We start from the raw sequence: 24,678 nt of genomic DNA, 5'->3' as shown, positions 1-24,678 counted from the left end.
CTTAGATGTGGAAGTATGGCTGACAACCACTTATTCTCCTTAAGTTTTTTTGAAGGTTTATTCTTTCAAAGACCTTTGATAGCTTAATTGGGCGTGTTTTGTCTTTACAGAGATCATGTTTATTTCTTCTTGGTAAATTTATAGTAAATAACTTAAGACTCAATATTTAGAACCTGTATAACAGTGCTTAAAGACAAATCTTTTCAATGTAGGTTGGTGGGATGGGTAGTGTCTGTCCTCTATAAATTTTGAAGTAGAGGTTTTATTTTACCTTTAATATATTATTTTAAATTTCCTCCATCACTTTATAATCAATTAATTTGACAACAACAAAAAACCCTAAGTTTGCTTCTGTGTCTTCTTGAGAATCTTTTTTCTTAAAAAGCTTTATATACTAGAAGCTTATTTCAACTATATTGTTATTTTAAGGATAAAATAAACTGAGTTTTAAAGAGATTAAATAACTTGCCCAAATTCATGAAGCAAGGAGTGGGGCATTTATGACTCTAAAATCCTTGTTCACTGTCTGCGCTGTACTACTTCAGTCTGGAACAAAAGTTGTGAAAGGGCGCACATTCCTGGGACATAGAGATCTTGATTGAGCATATAAAACTGAAGAGAAGGGATTGCGTTTTACTTAAGATAGGTAGCCAGCATTACCGAACTGACAGTGTATTGTTTGAATTTAAATGAAAGAATAGGATATTTTTATTAAACTAATCAACATAGTATATAATGAGATTTCAAAAGCTATATTTGAGGTATTTTAAATTAAATTACATCAGAACATATTTGATTGCAAAGTTCATGTGATCTATAATGTAATTATATTTTCCCTTTATCAAATTTACCATAATGTGGCCATAATTTTATTCCTAGGTAGTAGGCCTGTATCGATTATGTGGTTCGGCAGCAGTCAAGAAAGAACTGCGAGAGGCTTTTGAGAGAGATAGCAAAGCTGTTGGTCTGTGTGAAAACCAGTACCCAGATATAAATGTAATAACAGGTAATACGTAGATTTTATTTTATGTACTCTTTCTGGAAAGACTACATCTGCAACAAAGATAACTGAAATACATTTGTAGCTGAAGTTTAATTTGTTTTTATTCTGAAGTCTTTTCTTCCTTCACAAACATTACTTACTGTGTTATTTTCTATGGGAAGGTATTAAGCTATGGTCCCTTGCCCGCCAGCAGCTGACATGATGAAGGGAAGTAAGACCTACTTTCAATTAGCTATAGTAGCTAGCAGAAAGAAAAAGGTACCTTCATAGAGGTATAAATAAAATGCCTTGGGAGTTGAGTTTGACTGGTACTTAGGTGATATAGAGGGTATTGACTCTCTGGTTAGAGAATTTAAATTTATTTACTAGCCAGAGGGGATCCATTAAAATTTTTTGAGTAGGGGAGTGAAATCATTAGAGATTGTTTTCAGGAATATTAATCTGGCAACTCTATGTGATGAATTGAAATTAGAAGAGACCAGAGGAAGGAAAACCAATTAGAAAGCCTTGGCAATAGTCCAAGCAAAGAGGTAGTAAGAGCTAAAGGGGCTTGTAGCAGTAGAAATAGGAAGAAGTAGAATTGAAAGGAGGTGGAGAAAGAGGGAGCCCAGACAGACGTGACTTTGAGACCTGGTTGATTGGGTACCATTAGCAGAAATAAGAGAGCTTCAGGGAGAGCTACTGCTTTTGGTGGGGAAGTGTTGAGAAAGATTATGAATTGGGCTTTGGATATATAGAATTTGAAGTGCTAGTAGGAGATCTAAATGGGTAGATCAAGCAAAGTTGAAACTGCTCATCTGCAGCTAAGAAGAGGATGCAGTAGAATTTGAGGGATCTCTTATTTACCCAAGTGGTGATTATAATTCAGTGTATGGCAATGGAAATATACTTCTATTACCCCTGAAAGATGAGAGTGGAAAGAGAGTCATTGGCATATATGTGTAGTTAAAGCGTTGCAATTGTCCATAAAGTTTGAAAAGACAAGAACTTTGGAGGTCTCCCAACTTTGGAGGCAGGCAAAGAAAGAAGAAACACCTAAAGAGATTAAGAGGAAAGGAGTCAGAAAGTTTGGGAAATAAGAGACAACAGAAATTAAGCAAAAGTGTGATACAGTCATTCTATGGAGAGATTATATGAGAAAAGAAAAGGGCCTTTGAATTTGGCCATTAAGAAATGGCTCATAACCTTATTGGTAACCTTCAGGAGCTACTGGTTTATAATAATTCCATATTTGTTTTTGTTGTTTTACTTTTTTAATTATTGAAGTTTTCAAGCATATGCGAAAGTACAGAGAATACTATGAAAAATCCTGTTTATCACCTGGTTTCCATAATATCAACACATGAACAGACTTGTCTCATTCATCCTCCCATTTGCTTCTTCTCAGCCCTTGATTATTTTGAGAAAATCTCAGACATATCCTTTCATTTATAGATGCTTCAGTGTGTATCTCCAAATCTTCTGTGTATTTTGATAGTTCTTTCTCCTCTCTACTGACAACCACCATTTTTTTCTTGCTATAATGGGTTTATTTTTCTCTTATAACTTGCTTTCTTATTTTTATTCACAATTAACTGTTTGGGTGAAAATTTGAGGAAAGTTCATCTTGTACATATTTAAGAGAATTTTGTTGGTGAAAATCCTTAAAGCTTACTTTTAGGATTGAGACTTTCTGAATAATTGAGATTCCTACCCTTTGAGTGCTGAATAACTGTATTTTATTCAAGTGTTTAATATGTAACTCTTAGATAATCAAAACTTTGATTCCAAGCATTTTAATGCTAAGATAAAACAAACTGTCACTTTTTTCTTATATATTTTAGCAAATCAGAAATAATGGTTCCTTTTAATTTTTATATAGGAAGAGGCATATTTCTACAAAAAAATTGAGATGCCTGAAAAAAAATGAAATGTTCTTTCCTTGTTAATGTGTAATTAACAAAATCAGCCAAAGACTCATTTTATGAATCCATGGAAGAGAAAGTTTTATAAATACAAATTTCCAGCAAGTACACTCTATAAATAAAAATAGATTTTGTCTTGGTGAAACTTTGTCTTATAAATAAAAATTATGTTAAACATGTATAATTTTGAAAGATGAAGAGTTCCTAGTTTTGGAAATTGGCAGCATATGCAGAAGATATGAACAACAGGTCAATGAATATTGGATTTATAGCATTCTTTCCTAAAATTGAGAGTTTCTGTAATTTATAAATTGGATATTTCTTGGCTCTATTCTTTGTACTATTCCATTTGTGTAAAGCTGTTTTTCAGAAGAATTTAGGGCTATTTTTTTCTTGATAAAAAGGCAATGAAATGATTTAAGATTTGTCTGCAAAATAATTACATGACACAAGGTTATCGTGGCTAAAAATAAAGGTTATTGTTGGTGGCTCAAGCCTGTAATCCCAGCACTTTGGGAGGCCAAGACAGGCGGATCACGAGGTCAGGAGATCGAGACCATCCTGGCTAACATGGTGAAACCCCATCTCTAATAAAAAATACAAAAAAAAAAAACTAGCCGGGCGAGGTGGCGGGCACCTGTAGTCCCAGCTACTCGGGAGGCTGAGACAGGAGAATGGCGGGAACCCGGGAGGCGGAGCTTGCAGTGAGCTGAGATCTGGCCACTGCACTCCAGCCTGGGCAACAGAGCAAGACTCTGTCTCAAAAAAAAAAAAAAAAAGGTTATTGTTGATTTGAGGAGTTGGCCAGTGACAGTGTTGCTTCATGTGTTTGCTCCTCATGAACTCACATTTCTGAGTAAACTTTGAACTATAATTAGTAGTTCAGTAGGTCTAAAAAATGAGAAATTAATGAAGTGAGTGACAGATTTTGTTCACAGTTTAATGTGTTTTTAGTAGTTGGTTTATCTGGAGCATGGAATGAAATACTCCAGACAAACCAGTTTTTTAAAAATCAAGTACAAAATTTTAGGTATAAAGTCCATTCATAATTCTTTTTTGTTTGCTTTTTGAGAGAGTCTCAGGCTGTAGCCCAAGCTGGAGTGCAGTGGTGCAACCTCCGCCTCTGGGGCTCAAGCAATTCTTGTGCTTCAGCCTCCCGAATAGCTGGGACTACAGGCACACACCACTACAGCTCGTTTTTTGTATTTTAGTAGATACAGGGTTTCACCATGTTGCCCAGGGTGGTCTTGAACTCCTGAACTCAGGAGATCCTCCCATCTCAGCCTCCCAAAGTGCTGGGATTACAGGCATGAGCCACTGCTCCCGGCCTATTCCTAATTCTTTATAGGACTTATTAACAAGGGACAGAAGACTTTTTAAAAGTCAAATATTTATCATTTAGTGATTATTAAAAATAAGTCTTCTGAGGATTACATGTGTCTAGCTACTGTAAAATAGATTTCTTGTCAGTGCTACATAATCAGTATCTAGGTTCAGTGCTTGAAAGTTCATTTGACCATGCCTTTTTCTGATTTTAATCCTACCATAGTCATTTTTATCCTATTTGCCATTCAGGGAAAACTTTATCAGAATATAACTAAATGATCTTGAAAACATTAGTATTTTTCTTTTTTGTACATACTATACATTTTCCTACCATACGTATTATATGTTGTCTGACCTCTGGAACATTAACTTACAAATTGTTTCCATTTTCCTTTACCTAGATTGCCTATAGATGTCAAAACTGTGCAAGCACCAAGGAATGCTAAATGTTGAGGAATGGTCATAGACTTAGCAACCCACATATACTGAGATTGTTTATGAGAGCCATTTGGTCTGAGTAACATGTATAGGGTATGACTAAAGTAGATGATAAGGCCAGAAAGAGTAAGTGAGGTAAGGCGCGGGGTAGGTTAGTGGAGTTAAAAAAGTAATTTGTAGCTCTACCTTCAGGAAATGTCAGTGATTCAACATTCAAATCTACCTAATCAACTGTATCTTTACTATCTGTATAAGTTTTATATGTGAGAGAATGATTCTCATGTTTGTGTATGTCCATATTCAGTCTTCTGGTTCATAGGTCCTAAATGCTTGTGTGTTTATTTAGGCTTATTTTGAAGCCCAGAATATGGTCTTTGGTGGGAAATGTTCCATCTGAGCTCTTGAAAAAAAGAATGTGTATTCTGGTGTTTTTGGACGGACTGTGCTGTAACTATCAATAAAGTCAAGTTAATTAATAATGTCCCAGTCTTCTACATCTTTGTTTTCTTTCTACTCGCTGAGAGGAGTGTTGAAATCTTCAACTATAATTGTGGTTTTTCTCTATTTTTTCTTCAAACCGTTTTTGTTTCCACCCCACCTACCCACTGCCACTACTTTGCCTTTGAAGATTACAATTAAGCATAGGCCACTTTATATTATGTTACAGCTCACTGATAGTGTATTTTTTTTCCAGCTTTTCCCCCACTTTGTTTCATTTTACATTGTTTCTATTGCTGTATCTTCAAGTTATATTAGCCTTGTCTTCTGATATTAATTTCCTTCGTTGCATTTTTAGTTTCAGACAACCTAGTTTTCACTACTGTAAGTTCGATATGGGTTTGTTTTTTCAGTATTTTCCATGTCTCTACTTAATATGTTCAGTCTTGGCCGGGCGCGGTGGCTCAAGCCTGTAATCCCAGCACTTTGGGAGGCCGAGACGGGCGGATCACGAGGTCAGGAGATCGAGACCATCCTGGCTAACACAGTGAAACCCCGTCTCTACTAAAAATACAAAAACTAGCCGGGCGAGGTGGCGGGCGCCTGTAGTCCCAGCTACTCGGGAGGCTGAGGCAGGAGAATGGCGTAAAGCCGGGAGGCGGAGCTTGCAGTGAGCTGAGATCCGGCCACTGCACTCCAGTCCGGGCGACAGAGCGAGACTCCGCCTCAAAAAAAAAAAAAAAAAAAATATGTTCAGTCTTTATTCTAGCTTCTTGAACATATGAAATACAGTTATAATAAGTGTTTTCATATCCTTTTCTACTGATTCTATTGTGTATGTCTTTTCTGAGTTGGTTTAAATTGATTTGACTCCTCATAGGTTATATTTGCCTCCTCCTTTATATGCCTCGTAATTTTTTACTGGACATGAAATGTAAATTTTACCTTCTTGGGTGCTGGATATTTCTGTATTTCTGTATTTATAGCTGTGGTTTGGTATGCAAGTACGTTACTTGCAAAGAGTTTTTAGTCTTGCTTTTAAGCTTTATTAGGCGGAATGTCAACTGATTTTAAATAAGTCTCTTCTTTGTCTATTTCTTTGATTCTCTACTGAAGCAAAACTCTTCTATATACTGTGTACTTATATTAGTTTTCTATGGCTGCCATAACAAAGTACCACCAACTTGGTGGCTGAAACAACAGAAATGTCTTTTCTTACAGTTCTGGAGGCTGGAAGTTCAGAATCAAAGCATTAGCAGGGCCCTGCTCCCCTTGATACCTGCAGGGGAATCCTTCCTTGCATCTTCCTAGTTCTGGTGGTTTGCTGGCAACCTTTGACAGCCCTTTCTTTGCCTGTAGATGCATGACTCCAATACTGCATCTTCACATGGCATTTTCCCTATGTTTCTTCATATCATCTGCTCTCTGTGTCTTTTTTCTGTGTCCCCCATTTTATAAGGACATGTCATATTGGAGTTGGGCCCACCCTAATGACCTCAGTTAACTCGATTACCTCTGCAAAGACTCTTTCCAAATAAGGTCATATTCTGAGGCACTAGGAGTTCAGACTCCAACATGGTTTTTTTTGGTCAGGGGTGGGGGCCACAATTCAACATAGTGCTGTACCCAAATCCCATGAATTACGAAGTTTTCCGCTCTGGCTGCTTGGAACAAGAGTGATTGCCCGCACTATGAAAACTCCTAGAATTGTTCTTTCTAATCTGTTTGGCTGGTTCTTTCTCTAGCCCTGGGGAGTTGCCCCACCTGTGTGTGCTGATTAGTACTCAGATGAACACTTGGGACTCCTTGCTGATTTCCAGAGTCTGTGTCTAGGCAGCCCTCTACTCTCAAGTGCTCTGTCCTGCAAGGTCTAGCAGCTTTAGCCTCCTTCAATTTCTAACTCTCCTTCAACTGTCGAGCTTTACCTGAGTTTTCGTTTCCTTACTGCGATCTGGAAAGTCTCTCCAGGTAGTAAGTTGTGGTGGTTGTGGGCACACTTCATTTGGTTCCCATCTCTCAGGGATCCTTGTCCTTTGCCTGATGTCCAATGTCTTGGAAATAGTTTTGTCAGATATTTTGTCTGGCATTTTCTTTTCTTTTTTTTTTTTTGAGACGGAGTCTTGCTCTGTCCCCCAGGCTGGAGTGCAGTGGCGTGATCTCGGCTCACTGCAAGCTCCGCCTCCTGGGTTCACACCATTCTCCTGCCTCAGCCTCCCGAGTAGCTGGGACTACAGGCGCCCGCCACCGCTCCCGGCTAATATTTTTTTGTATTTTTAGTAGAGACGGGGTTTGACCGTGGTCTCGATCTCCTGACCTTGTGATCCGCCCGCCTCGGCCTCCCAAAGTGCTGGGATTACAGGCTTGAGCCACCGCGCCCCGCCTCTTCAGGTTATTTTCTAAGCCTTCTCTTAATCACTCTGTATGCCTCCCTGATAATCATTCCCAGAATCCAGTTATCTTTAAGTTGATCATTCTTAAATTTGTGTCTAAAGTCATCTCTTTCATCTCCAATTTTTATATCCAGCAGCCTTGAATGTCCCATAGACAGCTTAAGCTCCATATGTTCAAAATGAAACTCTTCTCTTTACCCCCTAAAACATGATTTTTCTCCGTGTTCTCTATTTGAAGTAATGTCACTAGTATCCACCTAGATGCTCAAGTTCCAAGCCTAGGAAAGAAACATTCTTATTCCTCTTTTTTCTTCAGAATTGCAAATGCATTTTTTACTTAGCAGTCCTGTTTTAATAATGTATCCTACAGACATACCTGCATATATACAGAGCAATTATGTGCAAGGTTATTAATTGTAGCATGTTTTGGAAAAACAAAGGATAAGAAACAATTCTAGTATCCATCTGTAAGAGACTGAATAGATAAGACTATGGGACATCCTTACATTGAACTACTGTAATGTGACTATAAAAATGATTAAGGACGCTCTCTATGGCCTGAAAAGATCTCAAGGATATGATGTTAAATGAAAAAGCAAGAAACAAAATAGCATATACAGGTTTCTTATTTCTAATTTCTTTGGGTTTTGGAATATTTGCATTATACTTACCAGTTTAGCATCCCTAATCCAAAAATCAAAAATCCAGAATGCTCTAATGAGCATTCCTTTGAGCATCATGTTGGCATTTTAAAAGTTTTGGATTTGAGGGCATTTTGGATTTTTAAACTAAGGATACTCAACCCTCAATGAGGGAGACAAATCATATTTATATTTGCATAAACATTAGAAGGATGCATAAGAAACTAATGAATCATGTTACTATTAAATATTTAAAACCTGGGGCCAGGCACAGTGGCTCATGCCAAGTACTCTGGGAGAATAAGGTGGGAAGATCACTTGAGGCCAGCAATTCAAGACTAACCTGGGAAGTATAGTGAGACCCTGATCTACAAAAAATAAGAAAATTAGCCAGGTGTGGTGGCAACTACCTGTAGTCCTAGCTACTTAAGAGGCTGAGGTGGGAGGATTGCTTGAGCCTAGGAGTTTGAGGTTACCAGTGTACTCCAGCCTGGGTGATTGAGTGAGACCCTGTAACAATTAAAAAAAAAAAAAAATCAGATGTGAAGCTTCCTATAGAATCAATCATGTTTTAAGTTCAAACTAAGCTAGGCTGAGAGCATGTTCTGAATCAATATTGTATATATTTAGGTTTTTGGTGTTAGGAAGATCTCCTGTTTTCCCTTGTGATCACATGCCAGCCTTTAGTTAGTATCTTACGTACCTTGCTTATATATAACAACCACTATTCTTTCCAGTTTCCTCTACTGTAAGTAATATCTCTTAGTTCGAAACTACGTGTGGAATGTTCGCAATTGACTTTCCTCATTTCCATTATACTGACAAGTCTGATGTTTTCTGTGCTTAGCTTTTGGTTTTATTTGTTTGGTTTTAGGAATGATTTTTTCTTCCATATGATAGTGTAGCATTAGAGATTATCTGGCTATCCAGTATATCTGGTTAAGACAGTCCTCCACTGTTAAAGAGGAAATGTATTTATTTTCAAGGGTTTTGGACAATTGGTACTCTTTTATTATCAATTTAAAGTCTAGAAACTCAAAATTTGCATAATTGGAATAATTTATAATTAACATAAATATGCCTTGCTTGCTTAATTTCTGTTTCACATGCATTTAGAGAAGCTTTTTATAGGGGGCAGAATCAATAAGGGTATATGTATCAAGAATAGCTTACTTCATGATTAACAAACCTAACATGTATGGTAACTGAAAATTATGTCTGCACATTTTTAGCATGCTTTCAAAACAAGTCAATTACCAAGGCAACTTAAAAGAATATAAAATGCTAGTATTTTATTATAATTCTTTTTATGTTATTGCTTTTATTGTTTTCAAAATATTGAAAGTTGGCTATAATACTTAAATTTAAAAAATTGACCATAGTTCTTTATTTCACTCTGCAGTCCAATGACCAACTGTCTGCGGTTTGTTTGTTTTCTAAAGGTGTTCTTAAGGATTATTTAAGAGAACTCCCTTCTCCTCTGATAACAAAGCAACTTTATGAGGCTGTATTAGGTGCAATGGCAAAAAGTCCTTTGAAAATGTCATCAAATGGTTGTGAGAATGACCCAAGTGACTCTAAGTACACTGTTGACCTGCTGGATTGTCTGCCTGAGATTGAGAAGGTAAGCATTACAGGCATACATTTTTCCTGAAAGCCAGTTAATGAACTATATACCTAGCTCCAGAGCTACAGATAATTTTAGATATTTAACATTTGTGGCACTCATGTATTTAAAAGCTCTGCCGTTACTGCCTTTAAACAGCCTAAGTCTGTAAAAGCTTCTTAAACAGAATAAAACTAGAAAACAATTTTATCTTTTCTGTATGTGATTTTAGCCTAAACATGAATAAATACTAAAGTTTTTTGTTAGTTAAAACTTTATTTTTTTGTTAAAATATTATTACAATATTTGTTCATTATAGTAATATTGAAAAGATACAAAAAAGAAGAATGTAAAATTGCAATCATCAATATCCAGAGGCAGCTATAATTAACATTTTGGTGTGTCTCCTTTTAGTATTTTTTTAGATATGATAACTGTTTTGGTGTACATGGCCTAACTTTAAGACAAACAACACCCCCTACTTTGTTTTTTTCCTCCTTATCCTTTCCATGTGCCCCCTCTCCAAAATCTTCAGACCAGCATTCTCAGATATGCCTGTAGGAGAGAGAGAGAAGGATAGGTAGGTCTTCAGAACCAGCCTTAGCCTAACTTTATCTGTTGTTCCTTAGAATATAAGAGAAAACAGGAGAAAGATATGACTGGGCTTGTCTAGATGAGGTCAAATTTGCCTACTTTTTTTTTTTTTTTTTTAATCATGTTGGGGCAGAAAGAGGAAGAATTAGTGGGTAGAAACTGTAAGTCCAGTAACTTTATTTGCAGGTTTACTGTGGTCACCTGAATGTCCTATGCTCTGTCCAGTTGAATTAACAATCACTCCTCCTTTGGATTAGGGGAAGGGAACAGCTAAAGAGTGCAGAAGCAGAAGGGTGGGGTGAAGTTTAAGGGGATGGGTGGAAAAAGTAGAGATACTGGTTTCCCAACACTAGGTAAAAAAAAAAAGATTTTTTTTGAAGATGGAGTCTCACTCTGTCACCCAGGCTGGAGTGCAGTGGTGTGATCTTGGCTCACTGCAACCTCCACCTTTACAGGTTCAAGCGATTCTCCTACCTCAGCCTCCTGAGTAGCTGGGACTACAGGTGGGCACCACCATGCCCGACTTATTTTTGTATTTTTAGTAGAGACGGGGTTTCACCATATTGGCCAGGCTGGTCTTGAACTCCTGACCTTAGGTGATCTGCCCACCTTGGCTTCTCAAAATGCTGGGATTACAGGCATAAGCCACCATGCCCAGCACTAGGTAAAATTATAAGTGCCACTTCTAAGTGAAGAAATGAGTGTTAGAGAATTTAAATCACTTGCCGAAAGTTACATAGCTTTTGTGAATATTATAGTCTATCACATGAATTCAAATCTTTCTGACCCTAAGGCCCATGCTATTACCATCCTTTCTGAAAAGACTAAGTAAGCCTGGGCTGTATGGTGAAACCTTGTCTCTACAAAAATTACAAAAATTAGCCGGGCACAGTGGCATGTGCCTATGGTCCCAGCTACTTGGGAGGCTGAGGTGGAAGGATGGCTTGAGCTCAGGGAGGGCTACAGTGAGCCGAGATCATGCCACTACACTCCAGCCTGGGCAATAGAGCCAGACCTTGTCTCAATCAATCAATCAGTCAGTCAGTCAATAACTGTGTGATATACCATTGAGTGGATTTGAGAACATACTTTATCAGCATTCTCTTTTATACATTTAGATTTTGAGTGATTTGTAAATATTTGTACACAGATTTATTTTTAGTTTAGAATTATTTAGAATAGAATCTCAGAAGTGGAATTGCTTATTTAAGTAATATGAACATTTTAAGGCTCTTACATGTTTTCATACTAATTTTCTTTCTTCGTCTTTGTTTGTTTCTGTTTTTTTGTTTTTGAGACAGGGTCTCACTTTGTCTCTCAGGCTGGAGTGCGGTGGTGCAAACGTAGCTCACTGCAGCCTCAACCTTCCCTGCTCATGTGATCCTCTTAACCTCAGCCCCCCAAGTAGCTGGGACTACGGGCATGTGCCGTCACCCTCAACTAATTTTTTTTGTATGTTTTGTAGAGACTGGGTTTCATCATGTTGCCCAGGCTAGTCTCGAACTCTTGAGCTCAAGCAATCCACCTGCCTTGACCTCCCAAAGTGCTGGGATTATAGGCATGAGCCACCACACCTAGCCAGACTAATTTTCAAAAGGAACATGACAATTACATTTTTTGGTCCATCTTATTTAGTAGACAAAAAAAATTTGCATTCTTTTGCTTGCTACTGAGATTGAATGTATATTTAACCAGGTGTAGTGTGTTGTTTGTGTCTGTGTGTCTGTATGATCACAATTATTGCTGGAAATACCCTTAAGAGGCCAATGTATATGGAGTTGTGTTAGGAAATAATTATGAATTTAAAAAAGAAATATTCATATATTTAACTTGTTTTGATTTAAAATGCCATATTCTTCTCTAGCTTTCATTCTCTCTTCATTCCTTCCCTTCACAGCCAAACATTGAAAGGCTGTTTATTCCAGCTGTTATCGCTTCTTCACCACTCATTTTACTACTCAGCACATTGTAATATGGCTTCCTACCTCATCTCTCTGGACTTGTTCTTGCCACAGCTACTAAATGACCTTCTGACCAGCAAATCCATTTGTCACTTTTGGCTCCAGAAATAATGTTATTTTGATTTTTCTTTAAATAAGATTTTTTACCAGCTTAGACAACAAAGTAAGACCCTGTCTCTACAAAAAAAAAAAAAAAAATGTTTTTTTTTGAGATGGAGTCTCGCTCTGTCGCCCAGGCTGCAGTGCAGTGCAGTGGCATAATCTTGGCTCACTGAAACTTCTGCCTCCCGGAACAAGCGATCCTCCTGCCTCAGCTTCCTGAGTAGCTGGGATTACAGGCATGTGCCACCACACCCAGCTATTTTTTTTGTATTTTCAGTAGAGTTGGGGTTTCATCTTGTTGACCAGGCTGGTCTCGAACTTCTGACCTCAGATGATTCACCCGCCTCGGCCTTCCAAAATGCTGGGATTACAGGCGTGAGCCACATGCCTGGCCTACAAAAATTTTTAAAAATTAGTGGGTATGGTGTAGCATGCCTGTAGCCTGAGCTACTTGGGAGGCTGAGGTGGGAAGATTGCTTGAGCCAGGAAGGTCGGTGCTGCAGTGAGCTGTGATCATGCCACTGTACTCCAGCCTGGGCAACAGAGTGAGACCCCATCTCAAAAAAAAAAAAAAAAATTAAAGTTTTTAATTGGCATCAATGTCTTCAATACAATTTTGAAGAAAAAATTATTTATTTTGTTAAATGATTGATCATATGCCACTACATCAAAAAACATCATTTCTTTCCATAATTGTTGAAACATAAATAACCATTCTACTTTTTGAGCCAACTACCCTTACTAGTTTCCTTAAGGATTAAAAAATATTTTCAGCAATTTTTTTCTTTCATTTCTAACTGTACTATTATTCTTCTTAAGGTTTATTTACTTATTTTATATATATTATATATATATTAGTTAAGAAGCGTATTGGCCTTTTAAAAATGTCTTTCATAATCCAAATCATTATAGAACCTGGCCATGTTCTGGAATGGTTAGCTTCCTAGATTTAAGCATGATAGTGATTACAACTACAGGACTTACCTGTACTTAAAAATGAACATTCTTACCCTAATCCCCTTTTCATCAGAGCCTTTGCTGTTGCCACGTTAGAAGAGAAAGAGTTACTGGATGCATTTTCCCAGGGATTCCAGCTGAAATCTGGAGTGCATTCATAAGTAATTTTATAAAGAATGTATATTTTAACCATTTAGTGGATTAAATTGTGTTGTTGGAACATAATATTTTTTTTTTTTTTGACAGAGTCTCATTCAGCCACCCAGGCTGGAGTGCAAGGGTGTAGTCTTGGCTCACTGCAACCACCATCTCCCGGGTTCAAGTGATTCTCCCATCTCAGCCTCCCGAGTAGCTGGGATCATAGGCAACCACCATCATGCCCGGCTAATTTTTGTATTTTCATAGAGATGGGGTTTCACCATGTTGGCCAGGCTGGTCTTGAACTCCTGACCTCAGGTGATCCTCCTGCCTTGGCCCACCAAAGTGCTGGGATTACAGGCATGAGCCACTGCACCCGGCTGGAACATAATTTAGGCCTCATATAATGTTTCTATTAGAAACTATGTTCTAGGTTCCAAACATCCAATTTATAAGCAAATCTTTGAAAAAAATCTTCTTAAAAGTGACAAGATGCTCATCTGTATTTTCTGCTATAAATTGTGTCCTTGAATTTGCCCCTTTAGGACTGTATTAATTGAAATTTAATTTAATTCAGGCAACCCTAAAGATGTTGTTGGATCATTTGAAATTGGTGGCTTCCTATCATGAAGTGAATAAGATGACGTGCCAGAATTTGGCTGTGTGCTTTGGACCAGTGTTACTAAGTCAGAGGCAAGAGCCTTCATCGCATAACAACAGAGTCTTTACTGATTCAGAAGAACTTGCAAGTGCTTTGGATTTTAAAAAACACATTGAAGTTCTTCATTACTTACTCCAACTCTGGCCAGGTAAATGATTCTATGGAAATATTTTTCGCTTTCAATGATAGGGTATTTGAATTAACTAATCATTAAATATGCTCATATGTGATTGAAGAAACTCTTCTAGATTTTGCTTTTTCAAAATGTGATTTGATACCTGCCCTTTAGATATTTTTTCATTTAAATGTTTTCTGCCTTTGCTGATGACATTGTAGGCATGTAGATTAATGTGTACATTTTAGATTTGGTCAGATCTAGATTTAAATCCTGGTTGTGCCACTTAGTAGCAATCTGACCTTGGGCTGGTTTCTTAACATCTCAGAGCCTTGTATCATCTTTTGTCATATGGATTTAATAATATGTTTATAGATTTTATATTAGGATTTTTAAAAATTGTGTGTGTAACGTGCTCAGCATAGCTCTTGACACATAATAGAGACTCAACAAACACTAATTTATTTACTCTTCTCATTTTTAGTTCAACTGGTATAAAGCAGAATTCATTTTTCTCCTTAAATCAGTTCTTCTTTATGTCTTTAACTGCATTCATGGTCATTAGTCAAATTATCTCAGCTTGAATTGGGAATTATCTTTGACCTTTCCGTCTTATCCAATCCTTATTCCAATCAATAACTAAAGACTGATAGTTGTTTTCCTAATTATCTCTGATATAGTTTCATAGCTAAAAGAAATATGTATTTAATTAGACATTCTGTAAAGGACCCTGCATTTATATTCCAAAATTTTCTTAGCTTTTAGTAACCCCTGCTACTCTCACCCCACACTGCATGGGACCAAGTGTGAAGTACTTTGGTGCTTGGTGTAGAGCACACTAGTAACCATGCCTGGCCCTGGGGTCAGGCTTGGGTTCAGATCTGGGTGGTGACACTTACCGGCAGGGTGGGCTATGGCAACAACTTTAACCTCTTCAACTCCCATTTTGCTTCTCTCTAAATAATGCCTGCCTCAGGGTTGTTGTAAAGATTGAGATAAAGCATCTAAGGCAATGAGCAAAATGTTTAGCACAAAGTGAGCACCCAGTCAATGTCTTTGGTTACTCTTTTGTTATATTTATATAGACAGAAAGATTAAAGTACAAGGGAATGCTTGATTTCATCCTTTAAAGTGAATTAAAAATTAAGTTAATAAAAATTTTCCAGCATTTTGGGAGGCCGAAGCAGGTGGATCACAAGGTCAGGAGTTTGAGACCAGCCTGGCCAACATAGTGAAACCCTGCCTCCACTAAAAATACGAAAAAATTAGCTGGGCATGGTGGCGGGCACCTGTAGTCCCAGCTACTTGGGAGGCTAAGGCAAGAGAATCGCTTGAACCGGGGAGGCAGAGGTTGCAGTGAGCCGAGATCACAACACTGCACTCTAGCCTGGGTGACAGAGTGAGACTCCGTCTCAAAAAAAAAAAAAAAATCAATGTTAAAATTTGGAAAGTTAAAGCTTTTACTTTCTTTTAAATGCAGGCTTAAAAATTATTCTAATGTATGTTTTAACTGAATTAGAATGTTATTTTAACTATTTTAAAACCCTGAATCAAGATTATCTGGATAATTGAACTGATTTCAGCATTTGATGCCCAAAGTAAGGGATCTTTCAGAGTGTCAACTGTGTCTCCTTTTTCTAGAACAGCTTTAATTCTAATAAACACCAAGAATTTGGGAGAAAGCCATCTTGTCATTACCACAAATGAAAACTTGCTTTCCTGGAGATACCATTAAGTTTACTATCAGTGTCTGAGTTCATTATTATTATTAATTATTCTGTGCTAGAGGTTAAGGTCATTATATTATTTTATAATAGTAGCCACCTTAGTTTTGGGTTTGGGAGAAAAGAGCTTAATGTATATCTTGTGTTATAGAAAAAGCAGGTTGGGATTTCAAATTCACTGTATTCTAAAGACAACCTTAAACAGCTGTTCCTAGTGTGTACAGCACCTTATTCCAAAGATTTGTGTTGTTGGTTTTAAAAATAACTGCTCCTTTTTCTATAGCCTGTTATTTTTCTTTAGTTGTAGTTCCTCAGACAAAGAACAGGGCAGAAAGATGAGAAGAAACAAAAGTTTTACCCTGTCAATCACCTGCTGTTGAATTCAAGAAAAGGCAGAAATCAACTAGATGAGATGCACTTACTGGACCTGAGAAAGTTGATGGTGACATAGAGAATGTGGCAAAGACTAGTAGGCCATAGCATATTAACTCAGCGAATGTCTATCCTGTCTCCATGCATTCAATAGAAGGTTTTAGCTTTCCTTGCTATGCATATCTTATTTTTCCATTTGGAAATTCTCCAACTCCAGAGTTAAAAAGAGTTACCCCCTTCCTTTTTATTTTCTAAACTTTTTGTTTTGTTTCATGTTATTTTTTGTTTATTAATTTTGGGCAAGAAGATAATTTGCTTTGAGATTTATATTTGAAAAGTCCTATCTTCAAAGTAGTTAGTTAGAACTTTAGCATATCAGCATTAGAAGGTAAAAATCATCCTGCCAATAGTCTTTTAGATTGTCTTCTACTGAACTCTCAGGTTCTCTGGAAGCAGCTTAGAAGCCAGATCAGCAAGGGGTGGGGGAACAAAATGGAAACACACTTCCCCGTTGACCAGAACAGCCTTTTAAAAATATGTTTTATATATTGAGTTTTCACTAAAATGTTTCTTTTAGGTATTCATTTTCTGTTTTAAGAGTACTGAAAATTACTGCTGGTTCCCCTATCACTTTAAAGATGGAGAAATCAATTTAGAGAGAGTATAATTCCTAAATCCTTGCTATACCACATTTTCTTTCCTTTGTGTTTTTTTTTTTTTTTTTTTGGGTGGAGTCTCACTCTGTCGCCCAGGTTGGAGTGCACTGGCGCAATCTTGACTCACTGCAACCTCTGCCTCTCAGGTTCAAGCAGTTCTCCTACCTTAGCCTCCTGAGTGGCTGGGATTACAGGCATGTACCACTGTGCCCGGCTAATTTTTGTATTTTTAGTAGAAATGAGGTTTCACCATATTGGCCAGGCTGATCTCAAACTCCTGACTTCAAGTGATCTGCCTGTCTCGGCCTCCCAAAGTGCTGGGATTACAGGCATGAGCCACAACACCTGGCCACTATACCACATTTTCTATGACAAATATATTTGGGGCAAGTTTTTTGGAAAAGGTACCAATTTTTCTCTTATTTCTTTTTATTTCATCTTTCTTACTAGATTGTAAGTTTGGTGAAGTCGAGGATTATTTTTAACTTTATATTCCCAGGTCCTAGCAGAGTATTTGGCACTAACTAGTCAGTCAGTATATTTTTGTTAAATAAGGTAATTATAGATAAAAGTATAATAAAGTAGTAATTAGAAACAAATCTACTGGTAGAAAACAAGATAAGGAAAAATTAAGTTTCTTAGTACTTGCTATATTTTGAATTCTTTTTCAGCAACCTTATAGACTGCATTTTTAATTTTATTCTCTTGAAGGTGGGTAGTCAACAGTGATGGGAAAACCAGAACTTTTGAGGTTAAAATTAGCCATTTTCACCATATATTTAGTTGTAAACCACTCCGACATCAGTAGTCTAAAAAGTCAGTGATGTTGGTTTTTCAGAAATTGAAATTTTTAGTCTAAAAGTTATAAAATATCAGTTTAATTGGTTTCTTAATATTTTCCAAGATAATATACAGAAATAATGTTTCAATATGGTCTTAGGTAAGTAACTGTAAGCAACTGGCAACAAAATGAATCTGGATTTTGTAGGCAGATGTCTGAAAATGCAGGCACAATAGGACAAGTTTAAGACATGAAGTAAAAATACATGGTTAGATCAGACCAGATAACCTCAAGGCTAGCAGAATATTGTAATTGGTTGGTGAAAACAACAGGCATGACAGTTAAGCACTAAAAAGAACAGGAATAGCACAAAGAATGAGGGGGAAAAAGTAAGGAGACAGTGGTGATAAGCAGCTAGAGGAGGAAAAATGTGAATAATTACACAGTGGAAAATTCAGATATCCATTCTGCACTTACATCAGTTGATGGTATGGACCATTCTATATTAATACTAACATTAAAGATCAATTTAAAGTAAATAACCTTTATTTTCTAGAAAATTTTAGATCAAGAAATTTTAGCTATCTATAGTGATACATAATAACCATCTTAAAAATGCAATAGAAATGTTAAAAACATACCTATGTACAGTTATCAAATATTTCAATAAAATCTAAATTTAAAAAAGTATGGGGTCTCTGAAAAATGTTATGAATATCACTTTAAGTGTGGAAAACTAGAACCATATATATGCTTTTATAGTTTTTTAGTTGTTTTATTTTATACAACAGCAAACAAGCATTCATTATATGTTGGAGAGTATAAAGTTGGTGTGTTATCACTGATTTATGTTGCTTTGTCTTAGTGAAGGGAAATAGAGATGAAGGGGCACTTACTAATGGAGAATAAACAAGCAGAAAGAGAAAGATATTATGGGTAATCTTTAATAGCTATGTGTCAGCATTTTAAATTGTCTATTTCATATACAGAATAACCTTAGATAAATATTTTGTTCAACACACAGGAGTAAACCTTAGTTTGTAATGAAGTAATGTGTGTCTCTATGGTAGTCGTCTATATGGCTAGCACAATGCATACTCTCAGAAGAAACTAGTCTTAATATGGAAAGTGTTATTTGGGATTGTTAAATACCTAATCAGAATGAGAAAATAAAATATCTGTACTATTTCCAGGCAATAAATGAAGATAGTAGATAATGCTGTATAATCAAACTCAGGTAACAAGTGGTCAAATCTAGTATTTGCACATTTTATCAAAGTGAAATTTGGTCTGCTTAGTAAACTATGACTCTGCTGCTAATAGAATTGCAGAAAAGCCCACAAGGGTCAGAACTTACTAGGCTGATCACCTTAGATGCCTTTGCCTCATTTAGATGTTTGCAGATAAAGGAACTTCTTGTTATATTTTGTTTGTACACCAACATGCCTTGCCTGCTTTTTGCTGTAGCTTTTAATTTAGGAGATGCTAGCAGCTTAGCTATTGTTTGAATTATAGCTAGATAATAATAAACTTGCACAGAAAATTAATTGACATTGGAAATGTGATTTGTTTGGGGACGTTATGATGTAGCATGAATTAGCACCATGGAACGTTATACTGCTTCTATCCTTAATCTAGATTATGTCTGGTAATACAAAAATAATTATTGAATGCTTTCTTTTGATAGAGTGCATGTTTTTGTTTCAATGCATGTTTGTAGTTGATGATTAAATGGCTTATCTTTAGCTGTTTTTTTTTAAGTTCAGTTGGATTACTGTCACTAAAGCAAAATTGTTGTTTGTTTCTAGTGCAGCGTTTAACTGTCAGAAAATCAACAGACAGTTTATTCCCAGAGCAGAAGTCTTCTCTGAATTATTTGAGGCAGAAGAAAGAACGACCTCATATGTTAAATTTGAGTGGTACTGATTCATCAGGAGTACTTAGGCCAAGGCAAAACCGATTAGACAGTCCACTTAGCAATCGTTATGCAGGAGACTGGAGCAGCTGTGGGGAAAACTACTTTTTAAATACAAAAGAAAATTTAAATGATGTGGATTATGATGATGTCCCTTCAGAAGATAGAGAAATTGGAGAAAATTATAGCAAAATGGATGGGCCAGAAGTAATGATTGAACAGCCAATTCCCATGTCCAAAGAGTGTACATTTCAGACATATTTGACAATGCAGACAATTGAGTCTACAGTGGATCGAAAAAACAATCTCAAAGATCTACAAGAAAGTATTGATACTTTGATTGGAAATCTGGAACGTGAACTCAACAAAAACAAGCTTAATATGAGTTTTTGAGATTGAGGGTTTTTCTGGTTTTATTTTGTAATGTCTTAAAGTTTCAAATCTGTTTTTCTTTGCTTTCTTTTCTTATACCACCCACAGTGATGTTTTCATTTTATTACTCTTGAAATCTTTAATTTCTAATAAGTTTATCTGATTCAATTAAAAACACTATTCATTAATATAATTTTTACTTATCTCCCTAGAAAACTTTTCTGGGGATCAATAAAACTTGGACATCTTGGGCTATTTTACTAAATCTTGCCAAGTCTATGGAGATAACTTTCAAATGCACTTAAGAAGGTTCACATAAGTTATTATCCCCTCAAGGTTTTTCTGCTTTATGGGAACCACCCTTCTGTAGCTGAGACAGATGTTCTTTTTTTGTTGTTTTTTGAGACAGAGTCTCACTCTGTCGCCCAGGATGGAGTACACTCGTGTGATCTCAGCTCACTGTAACCTCCACCTCCCCAGTTCAAGTGATTCTCCTGCCACAGCCTCCCGAGTAGCTGTGATGACAGGCGCCCACCACCATGCCCAGCTAATTATTGTATTTTTAGTAAAGACGGGGTTTCACCATGTTGGCCAGGCTGGTCTCAAACTCCTGACCTCAGGTGATCCGCCCACCTTGGCCTCCCAAAGTGCTGGGATTATAGGCGTGAACCACCACGCCTGGCCTTTAGATGTTCTTTTAAAGGAACATCACAGCTGCTCAGTCTGATTTGCAGTACGGGTCCTGGTACACTACAACATCCTTTGGTCATATTTGTAATGCAAATGCTGCTATAAGAAAATCTTTTTATAAATAAAAGTGAAATTATACAAGTATTAATGTATTCTGTATTAACAGTAATTATTTAAGCTTATAAAAATTAAATATTTTTATAATCCTGAAACTATGTATATATTTATAAATGCATATATGTATAGATATCAGGATAGGGGAGGGGTTACTGTAGAATCACATGTATTTTTAAAGTATATATGTCATGAGGCCAAAATTATTATCTTAAAATATTTTTTTCAGGGAGAGAACATTTGAATTAAAGGAGGAATTACATAAAACCACCTGAACAAAAATATTCTAGAAGCATCTGAATAGAAATAATAGACTTTCTTTTCTTTATTCACAGAAAGTCACGATGTCCCCTGTGAAAAGTCATCTTTTAAATTTGAAATCCTCTAACTCCTTAAGGGATTATGTGCCCAGATTTCTGCACTGGTGACTTACATTTAATAAATCTGCTCCTGTTCTATGCATTTTTATATTCTGCTTTGTTTTAATTATTTATTTGCAGTAGTACATTTATAACATTGACTTTATAATTACCCCATTTGTTTCTAAATAAATTGTCTTGCTAGCATATTACATGTTATTGATTTTTAAAAATTAACTTATTTTGGCTAAGTATATATACAGTATTATAGCAATCACAGTAATGTTTGAAAATGTAAATTTAGAAGGCTTTTGTATTAAATCAAAATGTATTTTTTTACACTTTTATATCTACAAAATATGTAATTTTAAAATTATAAATAGACTTTAAGTTACCAACTTTTAAGATATACCAGTCATTGAAAAACTGACTTCCTGATGTTTTTCTGAATATTAAAGTACTTAAACTATTTCTATGCAATAAATATTGATAAACAATCTTATTTAATTTGAAAACCCATTGTTAAAAAATAAATATTTTTATATGAAATTTTCATTTTTTAAAACTTTGTGTTAACAATTCAGAAGAATACCAAGAGAATATATATACTGAGTAAACAAAGGAAAGTACTCTTGAATGTTTAATAGGAAAGCTGTCTCAGTTTCCTTCCTTTTGTTGCTATATCATGTATGAATTGAATAAATTGTTCCAGAAATGTAAAAATTTTATTAACATATTATAATCTTCATGTTATGCTATTAATTATAATGGTTTTAAGGATCACTTATGTTAATATTCTTTTTAAACAAAGATGTTAAAGTTTTGGACCATCATGTATTATCTATCAATATATGTAATAACATTTATTTGTCCAAAATTTTCCAGAATCTGAAATACTTTAAGGGCCATGCTCGTATTACTATATTACTATATTATTTTGGGTGAGAATAGTTTTAAAGTTGATCTCTGCCATCTTAGAGAATTCTAATCAGTTTTTTGTTGTCTAATCACTGAGTTATAGCTATAAACTGCTTTTATGACTCTGCTGTCCCAGAAGTGTTTTATAAGTTTAGATGTCTTTACTTTAAATGGCATTTTACTTCAAATATTTTTTGAGAGTTTTTATACCTGCTTTTTATAATTTCCTAGGATCTTTCTGTAGTGTCAAATGTTGTTCCTTTCTGAGCCTGCCAGCTTTAATTTTTCTTTTCTTTTTCTTTCTTTCTTCTTTTTTTTTTTTTAAAATAGAGACAAGGTCTCAGTATATTGCCCAGGCTGATCTCAAATTCCTGGGCTCAAGTGATCCACCCGCCTCAGCCTCCCAAAGTGCAAGGATTACAGGTGTGAGCCACTATGTCCAGCCTCTAATGTTTTTTAGGATTAAAAACAATTTTAATTTTAGAGCATGTACCTGAATAAAAATTCTAAACAATTCAGATGGATAAAAAATAAAAGTACAAGTGTTTCTGCCTGCCATCCACACCAATTTCACCTCTTAGAGGTAACAGCACGTTTCTTGCTGCTATTTCCTATCATTTAAGCCGAATTTGTTGTTTTAGGAATGATAAGCAATATATCTCACTTCATTCCTTCTCACCATTTTTGTTGTTTTTAGTTCTTCATTAGTTCTCCTTTATAACTTCAGTTAATAATTTTTTTGATCCATTGATTTTAAATGTTTCCCTAACATTGAGGAAATGACCAACCTTGTACTTCCCTTCCAACTCATTACTGTCCTTTACCGCCTAACTTCTCTTAAGTTATACTATTAGTTTATATCATAAGTTTTAATAGATGTATAATGTTTTCCCTGTATATTGTATATTTATTTGTATATTGTATATACTGTATACTGTATATTTATTCTAAAAACTGCAAATCAGTAACTAGCAGTCACACTATGCAAGAGTATGCACAGGTAAACCAGGTGATTTATCTCCTTATATGTATCTATCTTATATCCTTAAGTCTGTGCTGATTTAAGCAGAATGTTTCACACATAAAGGCCAAATGGATTCTTTCATAGCAAGCCATCAACTTCCCCAAATCATGCCATGTGTCATTTGCTACATAATTGGGTCATGGCTTCTGCAGATTTTAATGGTTCCTGGAGTACGTAATTGCTTTTCTTTCTTTCTTTCTTTTTTGTTTTAAATCTTCAAATAGAGACGGGGTATTGTTATGTTGCCAGGACTGGTCTCAAACTTGTAGGCTCAAGTGATCCTTTCCGCCTCGGCTTCCCAAAGTGCTGGGATTACAGTGTGAGCCATTGCATCCAGCCTGGTTTTATTTCTTGACAGAAGAAAAATGCTTGCTTTACTGTAGCTCTTCTTTGAATCAACTATTGAATTACCAAATTTGTTCAGAGTGCTTTTAGCTCTCATCATGGGATTCCAGAACTATATTCTTGTCTTTATTTATTTTTCTTTGACAGAATTGACAGGAAGAAAAAAAAACATGTTCTTCACTCTAACCCCAAGATCATTTTATGCTTCTTAATCAGCTTCATCGAATTTGGACAAAGTGATTTTTAGCTGTCATCTCGGGATGTATTTCCTTTGTACTCCTCCTTTTTTTTTTTTTTTTTTTTTTGCCACACTCTTTCTTGAATTTGTCTTTTCTGTTTGCTAAAGTATATTTACAGGTGCCTTTTTTCACCTAGAAAGGATGCATAGGAGATAAACTAGGAGTCCTTGTGTGTCTGACAAGGCCTTTATTTTTTTCCTCACACTTTATTTTTATTGGGCCTGCAGCTCTAGGTTCAAACTCATTTTTCTTCAGAATTTTGAGGGCATTTCACTATTACCTTCAAGCATCCAGTTTTGCCGTAATCCAGGCTAGAAAGATTCAGACCAGGATAGAAATAATAGAGATGGTGAGATATGGTTGGATTCTGAATATATTTTGAAGCAAGAGCTAAAAGAATCTGCCAGTGGACTATGAAAGAAGTAGGGCCTGAGCAGCTGAATGATGGAGCTCCATCAAATGAGATTGAAATGACTCCATGTTTTTTCAGTGAGTTCCTTCTATTGGATGTTGGTATTGTTAATATAGTAGTTATTAAAATGTCTTATGATGTCCTGTTAACGATTAGTACTAATGCTTCTGTACTTGGTGATGGTGCTCATAGAGTTACTACTAGAATAAGAAGGCCAGAAGACTTCATATTTATCTAAGTAAAGTCCCACATAATAACTGTCTAGAAAATTCCAGATTATGTAGCTTTATATGTTAGGGGGTCCCTGAAAAGAATTTAGTTTCCAGACCACAGATTGACTTTGATGGTTAGGATTTTATAAATACATCAATTTTTAGGTACTTTGTCATGATAAAGTTGTATTATGATGAATAATAGCAAGTCTTCATTTGAGGCTTACTCACCTGAGGACTTTGGTACAAAAATGCTCTTTTGCTGTTTTTC

General features: G+C 35.9%; 1 protein-coding gene and 1 long non-coding RNA gene across 3 annotated transcripts in view; both read left to right on the top strand.

The window, feature by feature from the left end:
- The window catches only part of SYDE2 (synapse defective Rho GTPase homolog 2), a 47,762-nt gene extending 25,766 nt beyond the window's left edge, over positions 1-21,996 (top strand). Inside the window, exons 4-8 of one of the 2 annotated variants that reach the window (XM_033225458.1) lie at positions 880-1,006; positions 9,583-9,764; positions 14,076-14,307; positions 19,001-19,044; positions 19,616-19,633. In XM_033225458.1, coding sequence (XP_033081349.1) covers positions 880-1,006; positions 9,583-9,764; positions 14,076-14,307; positions 19,001-19,011 — 552 coding nt within the window. In that variant the 3' untranslated portion in view covers positions 19,012-19,044; positions 19,616-19,633. Of the gene's footprint in view, positions 1-879; positions 1,007-9,582; positions 9,765-14,075; positions 14,308-19,000; positions 19,045-19,615 lie in introns of both variants that reach the window. The other variant, XM_033225457.1, reaches the window with a different exon arrangement.
- Positions 1,316-5,152, top strand: LOC117092183. The gene is made up of 2 exons (XR_004440662.1): positions 1,316-3,382; positions 3,688-5,152. It is a non-coding gene; the product is annotated as an uncharacterized LOC117092183 (long non-coding RNA).
- Positions 21,997-24,678: the final 2,682 nt, after the last annotated feature.

Source organism: Trachypithecus francoisi, unplaced genomic scaffold, assembly GCF_009764315.1.
Source record: "Trachypithecus francoisi isolate TF-2019V2 unplaced genomic scaffold, Tfra_2.0 Lachesis_group12, whole genome shotgun sequence".
In the NCBI taxonomy this organism is placed as follows: domain Eukaryota; kingdom Metazoa; phylum Chordata; class Mammalia; order Primates; family Cercopithecidae; genus Trachypithecus; species Trachypithecus francoisi.
This window is presented reverse-complemented; position numbering and strand designations above follow the sequence as displayed.